At 37.1% G+C, this 23,150-nt stretch overlaps 3 protein-coding genes across 3 annotated transcripts in view; 1 reads left to right on the top strand and 2 right to left on the bottom strand.

Annotated features, from left to right (window-relative positions):
* Positions 1-872: 872 nt before the first annotated feature.
* qdprb.1 (quinoid dihydropteridine reductase b, tandem duplicate 1) lies at positions 873-10,102 on the bottom strand. Its single transcript, XM_067442751.1, has 7 exons — positions 9,975-10,102; positions 9,621-9,713; positions 7,984-8,080; positions 7,555-7,695; positions 1,438-1,546; positions 1,272-1,355; positions 873-1,172 (listed from the first exon to the last, which is right to left on the bottom strand). The coding sequence occupies exons 1-7, from the start codon at positions 10,056-10,058 to the stop codon at positions 1,070-1,072; spliced, it is 711 nt and encodes a 236-aa protein (XP_067298852.1). The 5' UTR covers positions 10,059-10,102; the 3' UTR covers positions 873-1,069.
* A 255-nt stretch (positions 10,103-10,357) lies between these two features.
* The window catches only part of gtf2e2 (general transcription factor IIE, polypeptide 2, beta), a 31,098-nt gene continuing 18,305 nt past the window's right edge, over positions 10,358-23,150 (top strand). Inside the window, exons 1-2 of the mRNA XM_067441712.1 lie at positions 10,358-10,547; positions 11,455-11,615. Coding sequence (XP_067297813.1) covers positions 11,456-11,615 — 160 coding nt within the window. The 5' untranslated portion in view covers positions 10,358-10,547; position 11,455. The remainder of the gene's footprint in view (positions 10,548-11,454; positions 11,616-23,150) is intronic.
* On the bottom strand, positions 15,598-21,339 carry smim18 (small integral membrane protein 18). The gene is made up of 2 exons (XM_067441711.1): positions 21,185-21,339; positions 15,598-16,474 (listed from the first exon to the last, which is right to left on the bottom strand). Exon 2 carries the CDS (start codon positions 16,459-16,461, stop codon positions 16,249-16,251), a length of 213 nt encoding a protein of 70 aa, XP_067297812.1. The 5' UTR covers positions 16,462-16,474; positions 21,185-21,339; the 3' UTR covers positions 15,598-16,248.

The following is a 23,150-nucleotide window of genomic DNA, read 5'->3' as shown; positions in this document are numbered from 1 at the left end:
ATATATATATATACACAAAAGTTCCTTTTGTGTTTGAAAGGAAGTAAATTACAGAATGTTACATTTCAGGACAAATAATTATCCTCTTTTTAAGAGTTTTTTGTTGTTGTTGTTTTTTCAGGTAGCACTTCCCAACATTCATATGAATGTTTAGTATACATTTAAAGAGACAGGTACACTAAATTCAAAAGCCCTGATAAATTGTTTCCTGGAACAGCTTTCTCAAATGACATTATACAATGCATATCTGTTCTCGTTTGTGTCGTGACTTTATAATGATTTGGTGAGAACACCACAGTATGTTGTTTTAAAAACATAGACAGGAGAAACTGGTTTACAAGTGTTGAATGATAAACCCATAAACCACAAGCTAATAAATTACCTTTTAAACAAGCTAATAAATATACTGTTTCCATGCAATATTAACTTATTGTGAGTGAAATGGATAATTGAAAGAACGTTTTTCTGGGTCTAAAAATTATACATTTCAAATTACCCTTCTCTTTGTTTTTGTTTTCTTATCATCAAGTGCTCTTTTCTAATAGGTCTGGAACCTTTTTTTCCTGTTCCTATTTTATCTAAATGGCTGAAAATTAAAGGCACATTTCAGGATCCATTTATTGTTGTGCTTTGTTACAATAATGCCCACTTTATTAAGTTAAGGAAATTATCTGATAGTCATCACAAAAAGATGCATTACTTAAATGTACATTTTTCAATAATGACTCACTGTTCTAGTCTGATCATAATCACTTAAAAAAAAAAAAACTTTTTAGAACCTGTAATTAAATTAATCATCAGCGCCACCCAATGGTGAAACAGACCGTGACTGTCAAAAGAATATTTGATAGAGACAAAAAGGAAACAATTCATCAGAATAAAACAGTTTAATTTGCATTCATTCACAAAACAAAATCTTTGCCATTTTTAATGCAACTATCCTATATTTAAGAGCTAGGATTTACAGTAATTGGATGTTTACATGTAAACAACAAGGCAATAAGACTAATGCAGATGGTGGTAGGTTATTGGCTTGGTTTGAAGGGTTGATTACCATACACCATATTGATCATAATGTCGGTGTAGCTTCTGTTTTTCCATCTACAGTAATGAGCTGCATCAGAGTACCTGAAGGAGGTCTGTTCTCTCCTGTAGTCCACTTATAGAACATCCTAGAATGCAGGAAATGCATCAAAGCTTTGTCCACACACACATACATCAACCTACACAATCACTTAAAACTACAGATGCTCCCAATTATACACACTTACTCTGTTATGTACTCTAGTTGGGTCCAGGAACTGACATCAGCATCTGGCATGAACTTTCTATTCATGGGTGTATCCAAAGTCACTCTAAAATGAGTAATTAGTCATCTTTAAAAACAGAAACATTTGCATGGATGTAAACGAGTTACATATTGTTCTGCATCCTTACGGGAGTATCGCTACTGCAGCAGATCCTGGAGGAAGACCACTATTTGGCTCGCTCAGACTTTGGCACAACTGATGTACTGCTGCCTTAGCCATACCATAACCAATGCATCCTACAATGACAATGAGAGAGAGAGAGCTGTACTGGTTCTGCTACACACACACTGATCATCACGGCACCTGTTAGTGGGTGGTATATATATTATGGAGCATTTTGTCCTTAAAGTTGATGTGTTAGAAGCAGGAAAATGGGCAGGCGTGAGGATTTGATCGAGTTTGACAAGGGCCAAATTTTGATGGCTAGAAGTCTGGGTCGGAGCATCCCCAAAACTGCAGCTTTTGTGGGGTACCTGTCTGCAGTGGCCAGTATCTATCAAAAGTGGTCCAAGGAAGGAAACATTGGTGAACCGGCAAAAGGGTCATGAGTGGCCGAGGCTCATTGATGCACGTGGGGAGTGAAGGCTGGCTGTGTGGTCCGTTCAAACAGATGAGCTACTGTAGCTTAAATAGCTCAAGAAGTTAATGCTGGTTCTGATAGAAAGGTGTCAGAATACACAGTGCATCACAGTTTGTTGTGTATCCGGCTGCATAGTCGCAGACCAGTCAGGGTGCCCATGCTCACTCCTGTCCAATGCTAAAAGCACCAACAGTGGGCATGTGAGCATCAGAACTGGACCACAGAGCAATGGAAGTAGGTCTGCTCTGATGAAACATACTTTCTTTTTCATCACGTGGATGGCCGGGGGTGTGTGTTGCTTACTTGGGGAACACATGGCACCCGGATGCACAATGGGAATAAGGCAAGCCGGCAAATGCAGTGTGATTCTTTGGGCAATGTCCTGCTGGGAAACCTTGGGACTTGCCATCTACGGGGATGTTATTTTGACATGTACCACCTGCCTAAGCATTGTTGCAGACCATGTACACCCTTTCATGGAAACGGTATTCCCTGGTGGCTGTGGCCTCTTTCAACAAGATAATGCACCCTGCCACAAAGCAAAAATGGTTCAGGAATGGTTTGAGGAGCACAGCAATGAGTTTAAAGTGTTGACTTGGAGATGACCTCCATGATGATAAAGTGTTGACCTCCAAATTGCCCAGATCTCAATCCATTTGAGCATCTGTGGAATGTGCTGAACAAACAAGTCTGATGCATGGAGGCCCCCCCACATCACAACTTAAAGGATCTGCTGCTAACATCTTGGTGCCAGATACCCCAGCACACCTTCAGGGGTCTAGTGGAGATCATGCCTCAAAGGGTCAGGGTTGTTTTGGCAGCAAAAGGGGGACCAAAATATTAGGACATAATGTTATGCCTGATGTATGTATGTAGGTAGGTAGGTAGGTAGGTAGTGTTAGCTGATGCCTTCGTCCTGTTGTTTTGTGTTAGCAAAACATCTGCTAAAGTCTACTGCAGCTATTTAAACAAATTTATCTTGAATGTTCACGGACCGGATTTGACCATTAAAATATTGTGGACAGCTTACAATAGCAGCCCATACAAGAAACAGCAGCTAATGAGAACTATGTATAAAAAGTTACAAGAAACAATATGTAATCCGCTTACAGAATCTGTGAAAATGTGAATAATTGTAATAAAATGAAAGAGATCATACAAAATGTGGGCTTTTTTTATTTAGTGCTGTCCTGAATAACATATTTTACGTTTTTTTCTTCTTCTTTTTTTCTCTGGTCCACAAGACAAAACAAAATCTGAAAATGACCCGTTCAAAAGTTTATGAACCATTGATTCTCAGTACTCTGTGTCATTACAGGGATAATACTGGTTCCCTAAATGATCCACGGCAGTTTTTTTCTTCTGATGGTTGCTATCGAGTCCCTTGTTTGTCCTGAGCAGAAAAATCCTCCAGGTCCTGCACATTCTTCAGTTTTCTGCATCTTTTACATATTAGAACCCTCGCCAGCAGTGACTGTATGATTTTGCGATCCAGCCTTTCACACTGAGGATGACTGAGGGAATAAACAAACATTCACTGATGCCCCAGAAAGAAAAATGATGCATTAAGAGCCGGGGGGCAAAAACTTTTGAATAGGATGATGAGGGCCACATTTTTCTTATTTGTTTAAATATCTTTTTTTCCACTTAGTGCTGCCCCTCAGAAGCAATAGAAGATACTTTTTCTTTCTCCGAAGACAAATTAAAGGGTTACTTCATCCATTAGCATATGGCTTTGTATCAGTAGAAACCCTGGAGTATATTCAGGTATAAATGATTGTGCTTCCCCCCTCATATCCCCCTGAGACAAGAGATTTATGTATTTTATTTCTTGAAAAATATTGTCAATTTGCGTCATCGGATGAATTTTTGGCCAAAGGCTAAAGACTACAGCCAACAGAGGGAGCTATTTACGCATGTTTTCAACCCGCACATCGCTCACAGCTCAGCTCGCAGCTGCGGGCATTCATGTAATCGCTCTGATTGGTTGAAGGACTATCCAGTTGCATACAGAGTCGTTTAAATACTGCTCGTTGATCTTGCCTCTTGTACTGTAGAAAATACAGAGTAGACTCCCTAGACCAGGGGTGTCCAATCCTGGTCCTGGAGGGCCACTGTCCTGCAGAGTTTAGCTGCAACCCCAATTAAGTACACCTGAACCAGCTAATCAAGGTCTTAATAAGCCTGCTAGAGACCTCCAGGTGTGTTTAGGCAAGCTAGAGCTAAACTATGCAGGACAGCGGCCCTCCAGGACCGAGTTTGGACACCCCTGCCCTAGACCAATGTTCAATTTTAAATTGAGTTTGATCTGGTGATAGCCAGATAATCAATTGTCTTCAGTGTGAAAAAATGGATCTCAAAATCATACAGTCACTGCTGGAAACGGTTAAAATCTGCAAAAGATGCTGGAAAACTAAAGAACTTGCAGGACCTTGAGGATTTTTCTGAAGAACACTGGACATTTTAACTGCTCAGTATAAACAGAGACTCAAGAACAACCATCACAAAACAAAAAAACAGCCATGGCTCATCCAGGTAATGAAACAGTATTGAGAATCAATGGTTCATAAACTTTTGAACAGGGTCATTTTAATAAATTCAGCTTTTATTTTTGTTTTGTGGACTATTCAACCTCTATATGCTCCCACTGAGCCAAATAATAAGAACGAAAGAAAACTGCTTACCACAGCTAAGCTGACAACACACATCTACTTAGCCTTATCGCCTAATGACTACAGCCCCATTGACTCCCTGTGCAAATGCATTGATGAAGTTAACATGACTTCAGTTAGACAAAGACGAAACCGAAAGCGAAACAAGATGAAATTCTCAAGGTGAATGCATACCTTGACGCTAGGGGTCAAACAACTAAAAATCAAGTCAGGAATCTTGGTGTGATTCTGGAGTCTGACTTTAGTTTCAGTTATCATGTAAAAGCAATAACTAAATCAGCATAATCAGCTTACTATCATCTCAAAAATATATATAGAATTAGATGCTTTGCATCCAGACAAGACAAAAGTCTCGGCTGAAACATCCTCCCTCACATCTCCCCCTCACTCTCTCATTTCTGTCAATAAGGGGAAGGGGAAGATGTGAGGGAGGATTTTTCAGCCGGGACTTTTTTACTGCGCCGAGTCGAAGTACTCTCAGAAGTGCTATTCCACCATACATTATAGTTCTCCTTTTTAATCTGCTTAGTTCACCTTTTTAAAATGCGCCACGTTTTATTTTATGTCACCATACTAGGTTGTTTAACTATTTGTGTAACTGTATTTAAATAGGGGAAACGTGGAGGTTTTTGGTCGCTTCTAACTTGATCTCTGTTTGGAACCATATTGAATGAACTGTGCATAGTGGGCTAAGCTAAATGCTATCAGATCATCACCGCGTGTCAGAGGGATTAAGTGCACGCACTCAGACGAGAGAGGTATGTATCAACTCGTTTTAGTTAAGGGAATAACATCGTTTAATATGAAAAAGCGGTGAAGTATCCCTTTAAGCTTAAGGACCTGTTGCTATGACAACAAGTCCAGGATGAGCTTCGAAGAACCAAACAATCTGAGATCAAGCCAAATTAGCGAGTTAGCGACATACAAAGAAGTTACATTTAGGATTTGAAAGTACTATTACTTGTTTATAAATCTCTCAATGACCTGCGACCTCAATACATTGCAGATATGAGTTAGGCCAGCAAGATTTGTCTGCAAGGGTACTGTTTAAACACTGTGTGGCTATCTCCAGACCAAGCTTAATTTAATTTTGAACATTGGTCTGGGGAGTCTGCCCTGTATTTTCTACTGCACAAGAGGTGTGATAAACGAGTATTATTCAAATGACTCTGAACGCAACTGGATAGTCCTTCAACCAAACAGACCACAAGAGGCATGATCAACGAGCATAACTCAAATGACTGTATGCAATTGGATAGTCCTTAAACCATTTAGACCACAAGACGACGACCCATCACTTCTCTATCGGTCATCATGTTACACCCACCAATAGCGTGCCAGGTGGAAAAGCCAGTCTGTGATTTGTTTCCGCAAAAGTGTAACAGTAGCAGTAGAAATGAATGTACAGGTGTCCAAAATGAGTTGCAGGGCAAAATAAAATCGCCGGCAGATCAGGCTGGGTTTACCCAGTCGAGTTTAAACGCACAGTTACCTGACAAATATTTTTAAATCGAAATCCCTCTGGTGCGAAGACTATCTATTTAGCTCTGACAAATAGATCTGTATAGCCTTGTGGTTCCAGGAATATTTGTCTGCAAGGGTACTGTTTAAATCCACAGTTACCTGACAAATATTTTTTAAGTTAGCCCTGGAGTTAGGCCAGAAAGATTTGTCTGCAAGGGTACTGTTTAAACACAGTTACCTGACAAATATTTTTTAAACTGAAATCCCTCCAGAGCGAATACGAGCCGTTTAGCTCTGACGGCTGTATAGCCTTGGTGGTTCCAGGAAGATTTGTCTGCAAGGGTACTGTTTAAACACACAGTTACCTGACAAATATACATCATAAACCTGAGTCTCCATTTTTCTTCCACTCCAGATAGGGGTGATTCAGGTTATATTATATATTTTTTAATTGTATTCTCTTATGAATAGTTTAATTCAGTTTCCATGTAAAGCACCATAAATAGCCACTGTGAATGAAATGTGCTTTACAAATAAACTTGCCTTGTCTAGATGCAAACATTTTTAATTTAAATATCTTATTCAGGACTAAATCAATAAAAATGACATGCATTTTGGATGATCTCTCTTATTTAGTTAAAATAGCAACTAACTGCGGGTAAATTTTCACTGATTCTGCAAGCGGTTCACATACTTTTTTTGTTACTGTATATATCAATATACTGTCAAAACTGTTCCATGTATTATATATTTCAGCAAAAGTAACGGTTTATTATTTATTTAATGAAGTATGAGTGACCCCTGCTGCCATCATATCTGTCTGTTAGTCACAATTTTGAGGCCACGCTCTTACCCCTTTAAAAAAAAAGTTTTCTTATGTGGTTAGGTAAGTTTGTGTGTGTGTGTGTGTGTGTGTGTGTGTGTGTGTGTGTGTGTGTGTGTGTGTGTGTGTGTCTGTGGAGGGAATATTATTTAAAAGCTTTCTGTTTTAGAAAATCTACCGTATATTTTCAAGTTACACTATTTAATGACTACTCTTAGGCGAACTTGCGCTGTGCTGTGAACATGCGCATTTTTCATTCTGAGAGACAAGACATATATGAGAGACATATATATGTATGTGAAAGGAAATATCATATATTGTGTTAAAAAAATGACACTGGTCATGAAAACTGTTCCATGAGATGAGGTTATCTTGCCGATTACAGTCACAATTTTGGAGTATTTTTGGCAGAAGGATGGAATTTAATGATTTGGCTTCAAAAAAAATATTATTGTGTGGTAACCATTTTATAAAACAATAAGGTACGAGAGGCCAAATGCACTCCGCTGTGTGCTTAACTACGCCCTTCACTTCAGACGTGACTGTATTCACAATACACCATGGCCTCTTATACCTTATTTCTTGCATATATATATATATATATATATATATATATATATATATATATATATATATATATATATATATATATAACATATTTTAAAGCTATTCTAAATGTCAGGGAGTAAATACAAGCATACATACCTGCTGTTGGACCTAGTGCTGTTTTAGCCCCTGCCAGTGTGAGCAACCCCCCCTCTCTCAGGTGTTTGGTTGCTAGGTGACTGCAAATTGTGGAGGTCCACACACTCTGCTTCCACATCAGATCAGCATTCTTATACAGAGCTGAAACACATAGAATACATTCATATATATAATAATATTACTGAAAATGCTCACATCTAAGACAGAGTTTGACTTAAGAGATTAGCGCCCCCTTGTGACAACACTGAGGATGCAATTTATTTCACCAAGCTATAAAAGAAACATTTTGCATAGCTAGTATGTATGCATGCATGCATGCATGGATGGATGGATGGATGGATGGATGGATGGGAGATAAAAAGCCTAAGAACCACTTAGCTATATATTATGTCTGGACTCCGTATGTGCATGTATTAAGTATGTACTAACTCTTGGCTTTGGCACTGCCCCCTGCCCAACCTCCAGCCACACACAAGATGGCATCAACTTTATCTTCACCTAACAGCTCACCGACATCAGCAGTCACCTAAGGAAAAAGAAAAGAAAGAAGAAAAAAACACAACACACAATATTACAAATAAAAAGTATGTTGATCCTTGATTAGAGACAGACAAATAATTCAGCTAGTGTCTCGGAATTAAATGAATATCACCAGTAGTCGATAACCATGCTTATTAATTAAACTAAAATAAATGGTAGTTACAAAAAACATACAGTAATAGACATGCATTCTCTCGCTCTCTCTCTCTCTCTCTCTCTCTCTCTCTCTCTCTCTCTCTCTCTCACACTCACACACACACACACACACACACCCCATAGGTGTAATGGTTTACACTGTACAACAAACTGTACATTAAATCCCCCTACACTGCCCCTGCCCATCACAGGACATAAACTGCATTATTACATCTTCAAAAAAAACATAAAGCTGCCTTTTACATTTTCAAAAACAAAACATAATTTAACTGCCTTATTTTAAACTACTTTAAATTAACTTTGTTCACATTAATCTACACTCTATTCACCATAATGGCAAAGCAAAAACAAACATAAAACAAAAAAACTGAAGTATTGACATTACATAAGTATTCATCAGTTTCTGGAACACTTGACACTTAAAAGGTATCTCAGGAGCGTTTAAATTTCACTTGCAAATCTTACTATACTTCAAGTGTTCTTAATCTGTGGCAAAGAGAAGAAATGAGAGAAATGAGAGAGATTTACATAAGGACAAACAACTCCACCGATTTGGGCTTTATAGCAGAGTGGCCAGACTCAAGCCTTTCCTCAGTGAAGACACACAAAAACCCATTTGGAATTGGCAAAAAGCAAAGCACCTAAAGGACTCTTAGACTGTGAGAAACAATATTATCTGTTCTGATGAACCTCACGGCTGGAGGAAACAAGGCATTGCTAATTACCTGCACAATACCATCCCAACAGTACAGTGTGATGGTACCAGCATCATGCTGTGGGGTTGCTTTTCAGCATTAGGGACTGGGGGACTCACTCTTCAGAATAAAAGGAAAGCTTAACACAGTAAAATATTAATTGCCTTAATGAAAACCAGAGCATTCAGAATCTCAGACTGGAGATTCACCTTCCAACAGGCAATGACCATAAGCACACAGCTAACACAATGCAAGAGCGGCTTATGAACTGCTCTGTGAATGTCTTGACTGGCTTAGCTGGTTTGAACACAAGTGAACATCTCTGGAGAAACCAGAAAATGTCCCATTCAACATGACAGAGCTTGAAAGGAAGTTTTTCACATCATACCCCAAAGGTTGGGGCTGTAAATGTGCTTTAACAAAGTACTTTAAATACTTATACATTGTAGTTATTTCTGTATTTTCCTTTAAATGTGGTAAGTTTCTAACAGAACAGTATATGCAGAAACATTGCAACACATCAGACTTTAGATTTACATTTATGCATATGCATATTCTTTCATTCAAAGCCACATACATTAGTTGAAGACACTTTATCAGTTCATGGGTTCCCTGGGAATCAAACCTTTGACTTTGCTAGTGTCATGCTTTATAACCGCCACAAATTAATTGTACCTGGCTGGCTTGCTCAGTGAAGGATTCAGACATCTTAACTGTAACATTGGCACTGGCTTCTTCGTTGGCATTGAGATCTATAGAGGCGACCCACTGTAAATTACAAAACAAAGAGCTGAAAATAGGCCTACATTATTACGACCTTATTGACACATAACTTATTGACAAGCAACAAGAAAAGCAATGTATATGTATTTTTTAATAAGAAATGAATGGCAATGGTAGATATGAAAAATGAATTAATAATTAACAACATTAATGATCTTTACTCAAACACATGTAGCATATCTGATGGCACAACTAAAAACCTATTTATGAATTACGTGAACTGTCTTTTGGGTTGAAACAACTTACCCAGTTTTTAGCTCTGAAATATTGTACACATGCAGAGCCCAGAGCTCCTTTTCCTCCGTAAACAATCACTTTATGGGCTGCCATGCTGTCTCTTTCATCAGGAGCACATGAGACCGTGTTATGTAAAAGAAAATTATTACATGCGCCCCCCAGTGGAAAAGATGAGAGAAGCAACCTGAATTCATCCAGATTTGGTTGTTCAAGCATTTTAAAATATTTGTATGAATTTATAATTACTTTTAAAACTATTATTTCCACCCCCATTTTAATGTTTGAAAACATGTCACAAAGACAATTATGCCAAATTCGAACATCGCAACATATGTAATACACTGTTTGACCAGCAGGTGGCAGCTGCCAATCTGTGCGAACCACAATTAAAAACAAAGAAGAAGAACGTTGCCTTAATGCCTTTCCGCAGGAAATTCATGTAGTCGTGTAGCTTTGCTAGCCTTTTTGACAAGCTTCTCATTTAGCGTTGTAACTAAGTTGACAGTATATGGTAGCTTAAAATAATATTTAATCTTTATCTGAACTGTTTCTCTCTGAGAGAGAAGGCAGTGAAATATTCAGGTAATGCTCAGAGTTACTTATTCATTAATTTTTGGATGTTTTACTGCATGTTTTATGTGATGTAAGGTGTTCCTGGCTCATGTGTTAGTTATGGTTATGTTTTTTTGTTGTTATATTAAATATCTTAAAAATATAAAGGTTTAAACGTGTTAGATATGTACTGTCCCGTTGGATGTAAATTAGTCATTTATCTCAGTACGTTATGGATATGGCTAAAATTTCATCTAGCCTAAAATATTTATTATTTTACTAGATGAATGTGCATTAGATCATCTTTCATCTCTAACTCTCTAACGTTAACTTAGATGAGAGAGTAAATTATTTTTTACACAGTCCGCAGACATCCACCACCACAATGTGTATAACTTATACACAACACAGTTCACGAACCATAAAAAAGAAGTTTGTTTTTAAATTACCGGTAATTAACGTTAATTTGAACAGACATTGAATGCAACGCAGCCAAGGTATTTACAGCATTCATGCGAACCGGCTGATTATGATTATTATATTTCTTATTCTCAAGTGTAAATAATAATAATAAGGTCCAAACAGTTGACTGGTAGCGTATATAATCTACTGAGAAGATGTATAATTTATCTATGCACTGATTTATAGTTGTATTTTGTATTGTTTTTGGTTTAATAGTTCACTAATTCATCGTTTGGACTTGCACCATACCAGTCAAACAAGCCAAACCGCTATTGCATTTGTGTTGTTGCATAAGTGTTGATTATTGATTTATTTAATTTAAAAAATAAATAAATAGCCAGCCTCGTTTATAATGTCAATGGTAAAAGTGAATATATATATATATATATATATATATATTAGTTCAAAAAAATGCACTCAGTCAGAGAATGATTAACTAATGATTAATGTATTGTATGTGTTGTGATTTGTGTAGGATGGATCCAGCTCTGCTGAAAGAGCGAGAGCTCTTTAAGAAGAGAGCTCTATCTACTCCTGCAGTAGAGAAGAGACCAGCACCCTCTGAGGCCTCTGGATCCTCCAAGAAGAAAAAGAGCAAACCGGACAAAGATACATCATCCTCCAAAAACAGCACAGGTCAGAAAATACATGCGTGTTTATGTAATCTTTGGAATTGACTCACTCCTCACTAATGCTGCCTTCATGCGCTTTTAGAAATTTGATAATTCCCATTTCTGAAGTCATGATTATGAGCTTGTTGCATTCAAGTGCTTTGTTATCGGGATAAACATAAATCGTGGAAGACGCAAGTATATTCTTGCCTATTTATTGAGAAAATCTTATTAAAACCAAAATTATATGTAGTGTGACATGCGCTGACAACCATAAACATTTACGATGTCAGATTCTGTAATTTCGGTCAAATGCAGGCAGTTTTTAGCCTAGAAATCTAGACGCACCCTAGCGGCAGCAAATTTAATCTGCCCGCAAGTTTCATCTAGGAACTCGCAATACCCTTCTGAGCTGTATTCCTCACAATCTGGACGGGCCAATCACATCGTGTATAGAGTCGGTGGGCGGGGCCATAATGACGACGGCCGAGTTGCGTTTGCGTGCCTCTAGTAAACAGAGAAACTGGCGAACGGCGGCGGTCTTTCGAATCAGCTTTGACTGCGATTCTCGAAGAATTGGAGTTAAGCTTTTCTCTGAGAAAAGAACAAAGAACGGCACTGAAGTCATTCTTAAAAAGGGAAGATGTGTTCAGAGTTTAGCCGACCGGATATGGTGAATGTTTAATCTATCAACAAGCTCTGTTTCACCTTCGTTGCTCTGGTTGGTGTAGCGCTATCCTATCGCGTGCAGAGGGAGTTTGAAAGACAACCGTTTATCCCGCCCCTCGGATTGAGCCCTGTCTATGGTGAGTTTCCAGACCAAACATCTTGATGTGGGTCTGGCTTGTCAGGCTAGGCAGTTTTCGCTGTATAAAACATACAATAGTGTACGTTTCCAATGATTATTCGTGAATGTAAATATACACTACATTAACAAGCTTAGCTTTTAACAAGCATATTTTTTTGGCTAAAATCTAATAAATCATATACTTGTCACAACAGTAGTTCTCCCCGCCATCCCCATTTTGGGAATTTGGGTATCAAAATTATTTCCAAACTTCCCAGTGGTAAACATGACATTAGAGGGCTTTCATGTGCTATTTTTGCCTCGGTTTTTATGATAATTTTGATAGCACATGAAGGCAGCATTAGTCTCAGTAACTTCCTGTCTATATGGCATTAAAATGTTGCCGTTCAATTTTTTTTTAAACGTAATTATTTTATTCAGGAAGGATGCATTAATTTAATCAAAAGTGACAATAAAGATATTTATAGTTTTTTTCTCTCCAAATAAACGCTGTTCTTTTTGACTCTATTCATCAAATAATTATGAACAATTATGGTTTTACTTTCCACAAAAAAGAAGGAAAAAAGAAAAAATAGCATAACTGTTTTTGACTTTTATAAATGTCATGTGACTGGAATGGCTGCTAAAAATTTAGCTTTGTCATCAGAGGAATAAATTGGATTTTAAAATATATATATATAAAAAAACAAAAGCTATTTAAAATTGTAATAATATTGTACAATATTTTTGTATAATTTCTGTATTTTTTATCAAATGAACGCAGAAAAAATAAATATATTACCGACCCCTAGCCTTTGAACTTAACCTATTTTATATCATATGAAGATATTAATTGTATTTTTATTTTTATTCAACTGGCATTGGCATGGAAATGGAAACATTCAAACTCAGCATTAGCTTGATTCATTGCGCTCTTAATTTCTAGAATTAAAATATCTGCATATCATCTTGCAGTGGCAAAGAAACTGAAAACTTCCTGTGTTGTTTAGAGCAGGGGTTTTCAAACTGGGGTCCATGTACCCCCACAGATCCTCCAGAAGGTTCAAAGGGGTCTCCAGAAAATTTCAGATAATTAAAAGACTGAATAATTAAGATAATTCAGATAATTAATTTCTAAACGTTTCTCTCCTTGTTTGCCATATTGTCAGAATTGTATGTTTGCTTTGTATCTTTTCTAGTGAGTTTTTCTCACTATAGTCTCCTTTATCTCGCTCACTGGGGCTGTAAGGCAGTATTCTTAATATTGAGCATAAGCTGCTTACTTGCATTTAATGTGAAAGTTGCTTATACAATTGATTTTTCATTTAAAATGTTCATCCTCCATGGATTTTAGGGGGGCCCTCAAAAAAGTTAATCTTTCTTTGCATCATAAATGGGGGTCCTTTGCATCATAAAAGTTTGAAAACCCCTGGTTTAGAGCAATATGAGTGGTAATAGTTAGAATAGCACTAAGGATTCTTAATTTTATGTCAGTGAGCCTAACATCTAAAAGCCAGTGATAAGGCATATAAAAGCTTCATCACGGTCTTCTTCTTAGCTGTTGTCTGGTCAACCTTGGTCTTTGATAGTTTTCCAAGTAGGTATAATATATGAAAACTGAGTCCTACAACAACATTTTAAGATAGATCTATAGAGGAACATAGACTGGCATGTTAGCCCTCTACAATGCAAGTAAATTACTTCCGTATGCAAGTAAATATTCACTTTGGGCGACTAAATAATATCTATCATTAGCCATTAGCTAATAAATGCTTAGATTTTATTTGCCAGTGTGTGTTAGAGACCAAGAATAAGTTTAGCATAGATATATTTTCATTTGCTGAACACTGAGAAACAGTTTTGCTCTCCTTCAGGCTATCTATTTAATTTTAAATAGCGTATCTGTATTTGACGTGCCAGAAACTCAACTTGCCATGCATCCTTAGTGCGTTGTATATTGTTATTAGTAGTGCTATTAGTAGTATTATTATTCTTATTAATAATTACTATTATCTATTACTATTATCAGACATTTATCATCGATATATACAAGTTTGTTTACATAATATATCTGTGTACTGTGTGTAATTATGTATATTTTAATATACACATATTTATTCAAGAAATGTGTGTGTGTGTGTATATATATATATATATATATATATATATATATATATATATATATATATATATATATATATATATATATATATATATATATATATAAATACAATTTCTTAAATGTACACATGCATGTGTGCGTATTTATATACACATAATAATTATATTATGTAAAAACATATTACATTTATTATTACATTTATTTTTGGATGTGGTTAATCAATTTCGGATGCGATTAATCAAATTGACAGCACTAATATAAATACAATGGTATATCAGTCTGGCAAGTAAACAAAAAAAATTACTAGCCAATGGCGATCATTTTGCCAAGGTTTGTGTTATGTTGCATAAAGGGTTGCATGTACACTTTGATTTTGTTTTAAGTGTTTGATAAGCCATTATTAAGGATATTTTTTTTAAATTATTATGGATAATAGTAATTAATAATAATGATAATTTTAATAGTAAGACTAATATATATATATAATATAAAAAGCTCTCACTCTTTCAGCAGAGCTGGATCCATCCTACACAAATCATAACACATTCAATTAATTAATCATTAGTTAATCATTCTCTGGCTGAGTGCCTTTAATTTATAATTTATTAACTATATTTATTTATTTTATGAATTCAAAGATGTTTTTGCAATCTGAATATTTTGCAATGTTTGTTCAGGGCCAATGTTTGTACAGTTACCTCTAAGTTATTTTTATGAATTCAAAGATGTTTTTGCAATCTGAATATTTTGCAATGTTTGTACAGTTACCTCTTAGTTATTTTAAAAGTTTCAAACAATATATAACATTTTGGTTGTGGGGTGTTTTTCTTTAGAGACCTATTAAAATGTGTCATTTATTGGGGCACCTAATATCAAAGAACCTATAATATACTACATTGAAAATTGTGAGTATCAGTAGAAAAAAGATCAATCAAATCATCTTTAGCTCTCCTGATGATTTGCTTTTATAGTATTGTCTTGGTTTCTCTTCTGTTAGATTCAGCAGCTGCACCACTGATTCGTTTAGATCCTGTATGTGATCAGTATTTTAAATTTACATTTAGCAGCTGATGATATCTTCTGTTACCCTTATGGAAATCACACATTTATTGCTTGTATGATTTTTATTATTTAATTTTAAATACACAATTTCTAGGCATTTGCAAAGATGCAGTACTTAGCCTTTAGTGTGCTTTTTGATGTAGAACTATTACAATTATTCACATATTTAATCTCACCTAACAGTGAATTTAAACATAAACATACAAACGTTCCCTTTACTCCAACTGCACTGTGTGAATATTTGCTTTTAAGAAGTTAATTCATACTGAATGTAGCTTATGAATTCAACAATGCTGACATGTAAACTGTTAGTCATCCCACACAAAGGGTAAACAATTTATGTAAACACTTCTCAAAATATTCAACAGTTTTATATAGTCGACTCATTACACAATAGTACTGGAATACTGACTATATGCAGAGAAAACAAGGACGTGCACACACAAGCAAATGTTTCATCTCTTTCTTGTGTAAATCTCATTTTAATATTTTAAGCCACCGAGACGCCTGTGCTGTGTATTGCTGTTGGAGCAAGTGGGGGTGGAGTGCTTCAGTCTCTGTACATGTCTGGCGTGTTTTTAAAGGACTGCGTTCTGGCTAAGAGCTCTGTCCATATTTGCAGCCTTTTCCACCAATCTACTGTTTTGGTTCCTTTGGAGACCGTGTCCGCTGTCACCATGGTTACAGCTAAACCACCTCTTCGTGCTGGCGGCGCAGGTCACGAACGGTTTTGGTCTTGGTGAAGCATCCGCAGTCCAGCAGCTCGTAGAGGAATGCCAGTGTGGCGAGGGAGAGGATGGTGAGAATGAAGAGGAGCAGAATGATGAAGCAGGCAACATTCCAGCCATCGTGGAAGGGATAGATCTGCTGGATCAGAGCAGAACTGCTGGACATGTTCATACTGCAGAGAGACCTATAAATACATTCAGTTATTACAGAGGAAGATGAGGAAGGGTAGAATAGTTAGTGTGGGTACAAACAGATGGAAAAAGAGCTATGATTGACAGTTTCTATGTGCAAATTTGTATGTATTTTTTGGTTTGATGAGTGGAAAAAATACATTAGAGCAGAGGTGGGCACTTCCAGGCCTGGAGAGTTTAGCTGCAACCCTAATCAAGCACACCTGAACCAGTAATGTCACACCTGAACCAGCAATGTCACACCTGAACCAGCAATGTCACACCTGAACCAGCATAATCAATGTCTTCAGGAATAGAGGAAATGCATGAGACGAAACTGTCAGCTGGAGCGACTGCGGTTACGCCCTACTGAGTGGCAAAAAGACTGATAGGCAGCATTGGTTTACAGCGTGAATGCAGCGAAAACACACAAAACCAGGCCCGGTGCCAGAGGGGGTTAGGGTGAGGGTTTTCCACAGACCCCATGGACATTGCTGTTCCTGCTGCTATTTCACGGAGGAAAAGCTGCCCATAACTGCTTGTCTAGGATCTGTAATCCTCCGTAAGAATTCGTAATAATAGCATATTATTAGCCAAAAGGAGCTAGCAAAAGATCCAGTCTGTATCTGTATTTGCACTCGTCAAATTATAAAATGTCCAATGTGTATTCACTCAGTGATTAATGTAGCCAATCACAGACATGTTTGTAGATTTCAACAACGCAGCTCGCCAACCACGGGTGTTGAATTTGGAATCACTCACCACTCAAGTGTTTGTCCAGGTGCTGAGTTCAGTTAACACGCGTGTCTCTATAAGTGCAGACATTGGGAAAATAAGAGATTCATTGCATACCAGCTTCACTGCGGAACTTTGTAAGATTGTGTTTATTAAATGAGTGACAGCTTTTAGTGATTATAAAAGGAGCGCTCTACGCGCTGTCCAGGCAATATAATAATTATTACTTTTTTATTAATATATCTGTAATATATATTTAGAATTTGAGTAAAAACAAAAAAAAAGTCTTGTTTTCCATTCTTGACAAGCGACCACATACATGCTTCAATACACTGACCCATCCACATATAAATGCAGGATTCACTTGAAAAATTTGATGAATGACAGTTATAAATAATCATGTCGAAATCAGGCTCATAAAAATGTCAGGAAAACACGATTCATGGCTGCACGTTATTATCCATGGTTCACTGAATCTTTGGTAAGTTGTAAGGACCACTGTATCAAGCCCAACCTTTAGTTTAAACTGTATAAAATAATCGTTTGCTCAACTCGCGTTTTCCTCCATTAACTCCAGTCACGCAGCAGCTCTTCTGCCACTCAGCCCCGGCTGAGGGGGGCGTGTTCTGGCGGGAAAGTGACGTCAATGCATTCCCTATATAGAAGGCCACTGGCAGGTGAGTTTTATCAGGGTTGGAGCTAAACTCTGCAGGACAGTGGCCCTCCAGGAAGGGAAGTGCCCACCCCTGCATTAGAGCATCCTCAAAGGCGCAGTGTTTTTTTTTCATTATGTACTTGGCTATCAGTCAGACATCTTCAGTCGTTGCATTGCATCTCTATAGTATTTTGCACTATAATGCCGTGTTCCAGGCAACCCATAAACCCGTGTTATTCCAACCTTCTAGACGTAAAAGTGTACTGGAACGGCCATCAAACCCGTGACTTCCCACCCGTGAACTCGTACTAGATCGATGTACTCCCAGTTACGAGCTCTGACGTCACATAGTCTATGAAAAAACAATGGCAACCCCTACTGATGCAGTGTTTATGAAAGTAGTACATTATTAAAAAACAAATGGTTTGTTAAAATAAGGTATTGCTCTATATGTTATGCATTATCAACAGCTTTTCTAGCGTTAGCTATTTTTGAGTCCATCGAGTTCAAGAATAAATTAATACCAAATACATTTCCAAATATACAATTAATGTAAAAGAAAAGGTATAAACGTATAAACGCTTCTCTTGCTTAATGCGCTGTTTTTTTCTCCACCGTTTCCCTCAAATAAGCAAAGAGCGAGCACCTTTGGCGATAGAAATGATTGTAAATGAGCATAAGCCCCGTGTGGTCCGGCATGCTTTGTTTACATCTAGCTACCCCAATTCCTGGCGCTCAGGCAGTTTGGCATGAATTTGCTTGGAACGCTACAAAGTCGTGAGTTGTGGTTTGAAGTCATAACTTACGGGCTCAAAAACCTGTGATGAATGAGAAACTGTGATGCCTTTTTTAAGGATTCTGAATAGATGAATAGAAAGTTCAAAAGAGCTTTGAAGAGTTTTTTATTTAGAAAGGCTTTTATGTGTTGATTGTTTTTATTAATATGTTTTTATAAAAAAATTGTAATTTTCGGAAAAAAAGTTTTGTTAAGAGAGCAGCATTGATTTGCAATATTTTTTTTTTGCTGCAATGTAAGTATTTATTGTTAATTTTGATCAATTTAATGAACTCTTGTTGAATAAAAGTATTATTTAAAAAAACGTACTGACATTTGAACAGTAATGTACTTTGATAGCTTAAAGGGATAGTTCACTTTAAAATAAAATTTTGATATGTTTTAGCTTACCTCATGGGCATCCGAGATGTAGTAGTATTTGTTTCCCCAGTAGTTTCATTTTTGATCATTTTATGTCAAACCGTTCTTGTCTGTGCCTCACATAAAGCAGGTCTATGGTCACCACCTCAAAGAGCATACACAGAGAAGTCCAAATGAAACAATCCCCCATCGTAAGTACACACTGATGGCCTAAGACACGAAACGAGCGGTTTGTGTGAGAAAACGAACAGTATTTATATCGTTTTTACCTCTTGTACACCACTACGTCCGACTGGGCGTGTGCGCGTTTCCTGTTGTGACATTCGCGCATTCCGGCTTCAGTCTGCGCAAGCGCGGAAAGTGCCAGAAGTGGTATCACATTCTTGATCACTGTATTCTGGTTCAAATAAATATGGTTGTGAAAAAAATTAAACGTTGTTTGTTAATATATTGAAATCTTCTTCCATTGCGATGTCCTGTACGTCTAAATATGTTTAGATCTTCACAGTGAAAGGTAACACTTCCCAAATTTCTGTGTAAACAATGAGAGACGTACACACGCGAGAGATCCTCTTCCGGCGCTTTTCGCGCTTGCGCAGACTAAAGTCAGAATGCGTGGATGTCACAACAGGAAACACGCACGCGCGCCCTCGGATCAGTCGGACGTAGTGGTGTACAAGAGGTAAAAACGATATAAATACTGTTCGTTTTCTCACACAAACCGCTCATTTCGTGTCTTAGGCCATCAGTGTGTACTTACGATGGGGGATTGTTTAATTTGGACTTCTCTGTGTATGCTCTTTGAGGTGGTGACCATAGACCTGCATTATGTGAGGCACAGACAAGAATTGTTTGACCTAAAATGATCAAAATTGAAACTACTGGGGAAACAACTACTCCTACATCTCGGATGCCCATGAGGTAAGCTAAAACATATCAAAATTTAATTTCAAAGTGAACTATCCCTTTAAACTCATTCTTTGCCAAACACTCATGCCGAAAAGCATGTACAGGAACATCCATTGGAAGTATAGTACACAATCCAGGCAGCTTTAGTGTACTTTTTTCAATGTACTTTGGTTTAGGACAGTCTAATCCTAATCTTGTATATATAGGCCAAATTGCATACAAAATGGATGAATGCATGAATTGAGATGTCAGCTGACCTAGTTTGGTTGAGTGGTCATTGTGTGTGTTGTGTAGGTTCAGAGCTGAGTGGAAGCTGAAAAACGATACATTCCATTACGTAGCTTTAGGCTTTCGGTCACAACATTTCTTAGATCGTTTCATATACGTTAATGGTGTTTAAAGTTCAGTTTAATGCTATTAATCTAAAGGTTTTCTGTATTGCATATGTCACCATTTCAGAAATGCATTTGTTGATGTAATTGGGTTACCCATAATGTGAGCCATGTGAAACCATTTCCCACGTCTGTTTGTGCGCATTTACGCTGCAGGAATACAGCTTCACTTTCAATCCACCCATGACTCAGAACCGAGTTCCACAGCTCCAAAAGAGATTTAAACTTCTTTTCACATTCATTTGTTATCGTTTATTCTTATAAAGTTTCACTTTGAAGACCTGGTCCTGTGACCTTAGTTTAACTCTTGTAGACTCCCCCACACACACCCACACACACACACACAAATGCAGATTCTTGTCTGAAACAGACAGATGGCTTCAGCTTGTCCTGGTCTCTAGAGACCCCCACCCCAAGCATCCCTTAGTACTGTGCTACCATTCTTTCAAGCTCTTTTCCAGTGTTTGTCCTCTTTTTTTTTATTTGTAGGTGCTAATGCATGATCATTTCTTGTTAAATATTCATTTCACAATCAGCTTGATGCTGTGTAGTGTAATGATCTAGAATTGCACAGTCAGCTTCAACTGTCTGCATCCTGCAATCTATGTGCATGTAAGTATGTGTGCAGGTACACTTATGACCAAGATCAGATATTTACATTCCATTGTATGTGTTTGTGTGACACAATATGAGCATTTATTATTTATTTTTAGTTTAGTTAGTATGGCTGCGTGCCTTGGTGATGCATGTTTTCAATGTGAAGAGTCAATTACTAAAGGAATCCTTTGAAATTTGTAGAAAATAGAGATGAGGTTTTAATCTGTGTAGTATTTTATTATTTGTTGCATTGTGTGATATAAAAGCAAGGACGACGTACCTGGGTGTGAGTGTCTGGGATGCAGGGTGATGGAGCAGCCTCTTGCTTCTCTCGGTGTTGTCTTTCTTGCTGCTCACGCTCTCTCTCTCTCCCTGCCTCACCTTAATCTATAACCGTGTATTGCACTGGCTGTTCGGAGTCTTTGCTTTGATGCCATTGGCTGGCTGTCCTGTCTTTCAAAGCATCCGCCATCCAACCTACTGTAATGCATCTGCTCTCATCATTAGGTCCCGCCCACACTATGAATCATTCATGAGTTAATGCCAAGATGCGGCTGAGACTGGCTGTGCTCCAGTTGCCTGAGCAGGGTGTGGAGGAGGATATGATGCTAGAGCTACACGCTACTTAGGAATATTATTATTTTCACCAGTTACAACAAGCTTGAGATGGTGAAAACAAGTTTGGATACGGGATGAGCTTTGATTATCCAAAAGAAAATATGACGTCATTGTTCCGCTTTTGTTTAGTATGCTTTAGTTTTTTTGTTAAAAAAAATACAAAAACATTCCTGTACATACAGTGCCCTCCACTAATATTGGAGCCCTTGGTAAATATGAGCAAAGGCAGTTGTGAAAATAAATCTGCATTGTTTATCCTTTTGATCTTCCATTTATTTATTTATTTTGAAGTAAAAGTATTGAACATGAAGAGAAAATCTCATTATGAAATGCATGTTTTTCTCTAGTTCACGTTGGCCACAATTATTGCCATGTATTTGAATAAGAAGTCCAGGACTTCGAGCAAAAAAACATTAAAGATCCAGCAGTATATTTACGGTAACTAGGCATGGGGTAATTTTATCCGTTTGCACCAAACCCATCTACCGGTAGTAGTTTTTTAATTGGAACTTCTTAATTGTTGCCCTGATGTTAGAAATGGGGATTTTCAATGCTTTAGCTATTTTTCTTAATTTTTTAAGCTCAACAATCTTTTGCTGCAAATCACAACTATATTCCTTGGTATTACTCACTGTTATAAATGTTTAAGGGAAATTGTCCTTTGTGTTCAATCATATTTATACTCCTTTACTATATTTCATGCCTTAGTCACCCTAGTATGTATATATATATATATATAATATATTAATGGGAATACATCTAGGGTTGCCAATAATTGTGTTGTGTTGTGCTGATACACAGATGAGCCTAATATGCTGCTGTTCCTCCGCATGCTGCCAAAACTGTACTGGGCCGCCCGAGGCATGGACTACTAGACCCAAGGCTCATCAGCCGAGGCCGATGTTTGGCATTTTTAAAATATCGGTTATGTTAGAAGCGGGACTTTTATTTTGATGGTGCCTGAGAACAGAAGCGCCTGATCGCACAGCACTCACATTCTACTCCGTCTTCATTTGTTTACAGAGTCATATCTAATACGTTATTATTATTTAGACCTGTTAAACAAAGAAACTAAACGGTTTGCAAAAAACTATAAACTACTGCTTTATATTATTAGCAACAGAAAGGAAAACAATATAGGCTATATTACTTTCTCATTCACCATCAACATTAATACGCATCTATATCATTAAAAGAAATCACAATCCTTTCACATCTAATCCAGCCGTGAGATCTTCTGAAGCATATGCAGCCTGCATTATTGTGTTTTTGAGCGTGACCGTCTCTGTGCGAAGGGAATGCAGATTTATATATATATATATATATATATATATATATATATATATATATATATATATATATATATATATATATTATGTATGTATGTGTGTGTATGTTTTTTTTTTTGACATTTATTTTTATATTTCTAATTTATTAAATATGAATACCAAAAAATATAAATGATTTATTTTAGCCAACAGTCACCCTACTCTAAGATATCGGCATTGGCCATCAAAAATATAGTTATCTACTAATTGGGCAGCATACTCTACTGTGATATGTAACTGTTCCTCTTCTACTGTCCCCCACATATAACATGCTGTGCTTATAGGTTGTTTGCTCAAAAA

Source organism: Pseudorasbora parva, chromosome 4 (assembly GCF_024679245.1).
Source record: "Pseudorasbora parva isolate DD20220531a chromosome 4, ASM2467924v1, whole genome shotgun sequence".
NCBI classification, from domain to species: Eukaryota; Metazoa; Chordata; class Actinopteri; order Cypriniformes; family Gobionidae; genus Pseudorasbora; species Pseudorasbora parva.
This window is presented reverse-complemented; position numbering and strand designations above follow the sequence as displayed.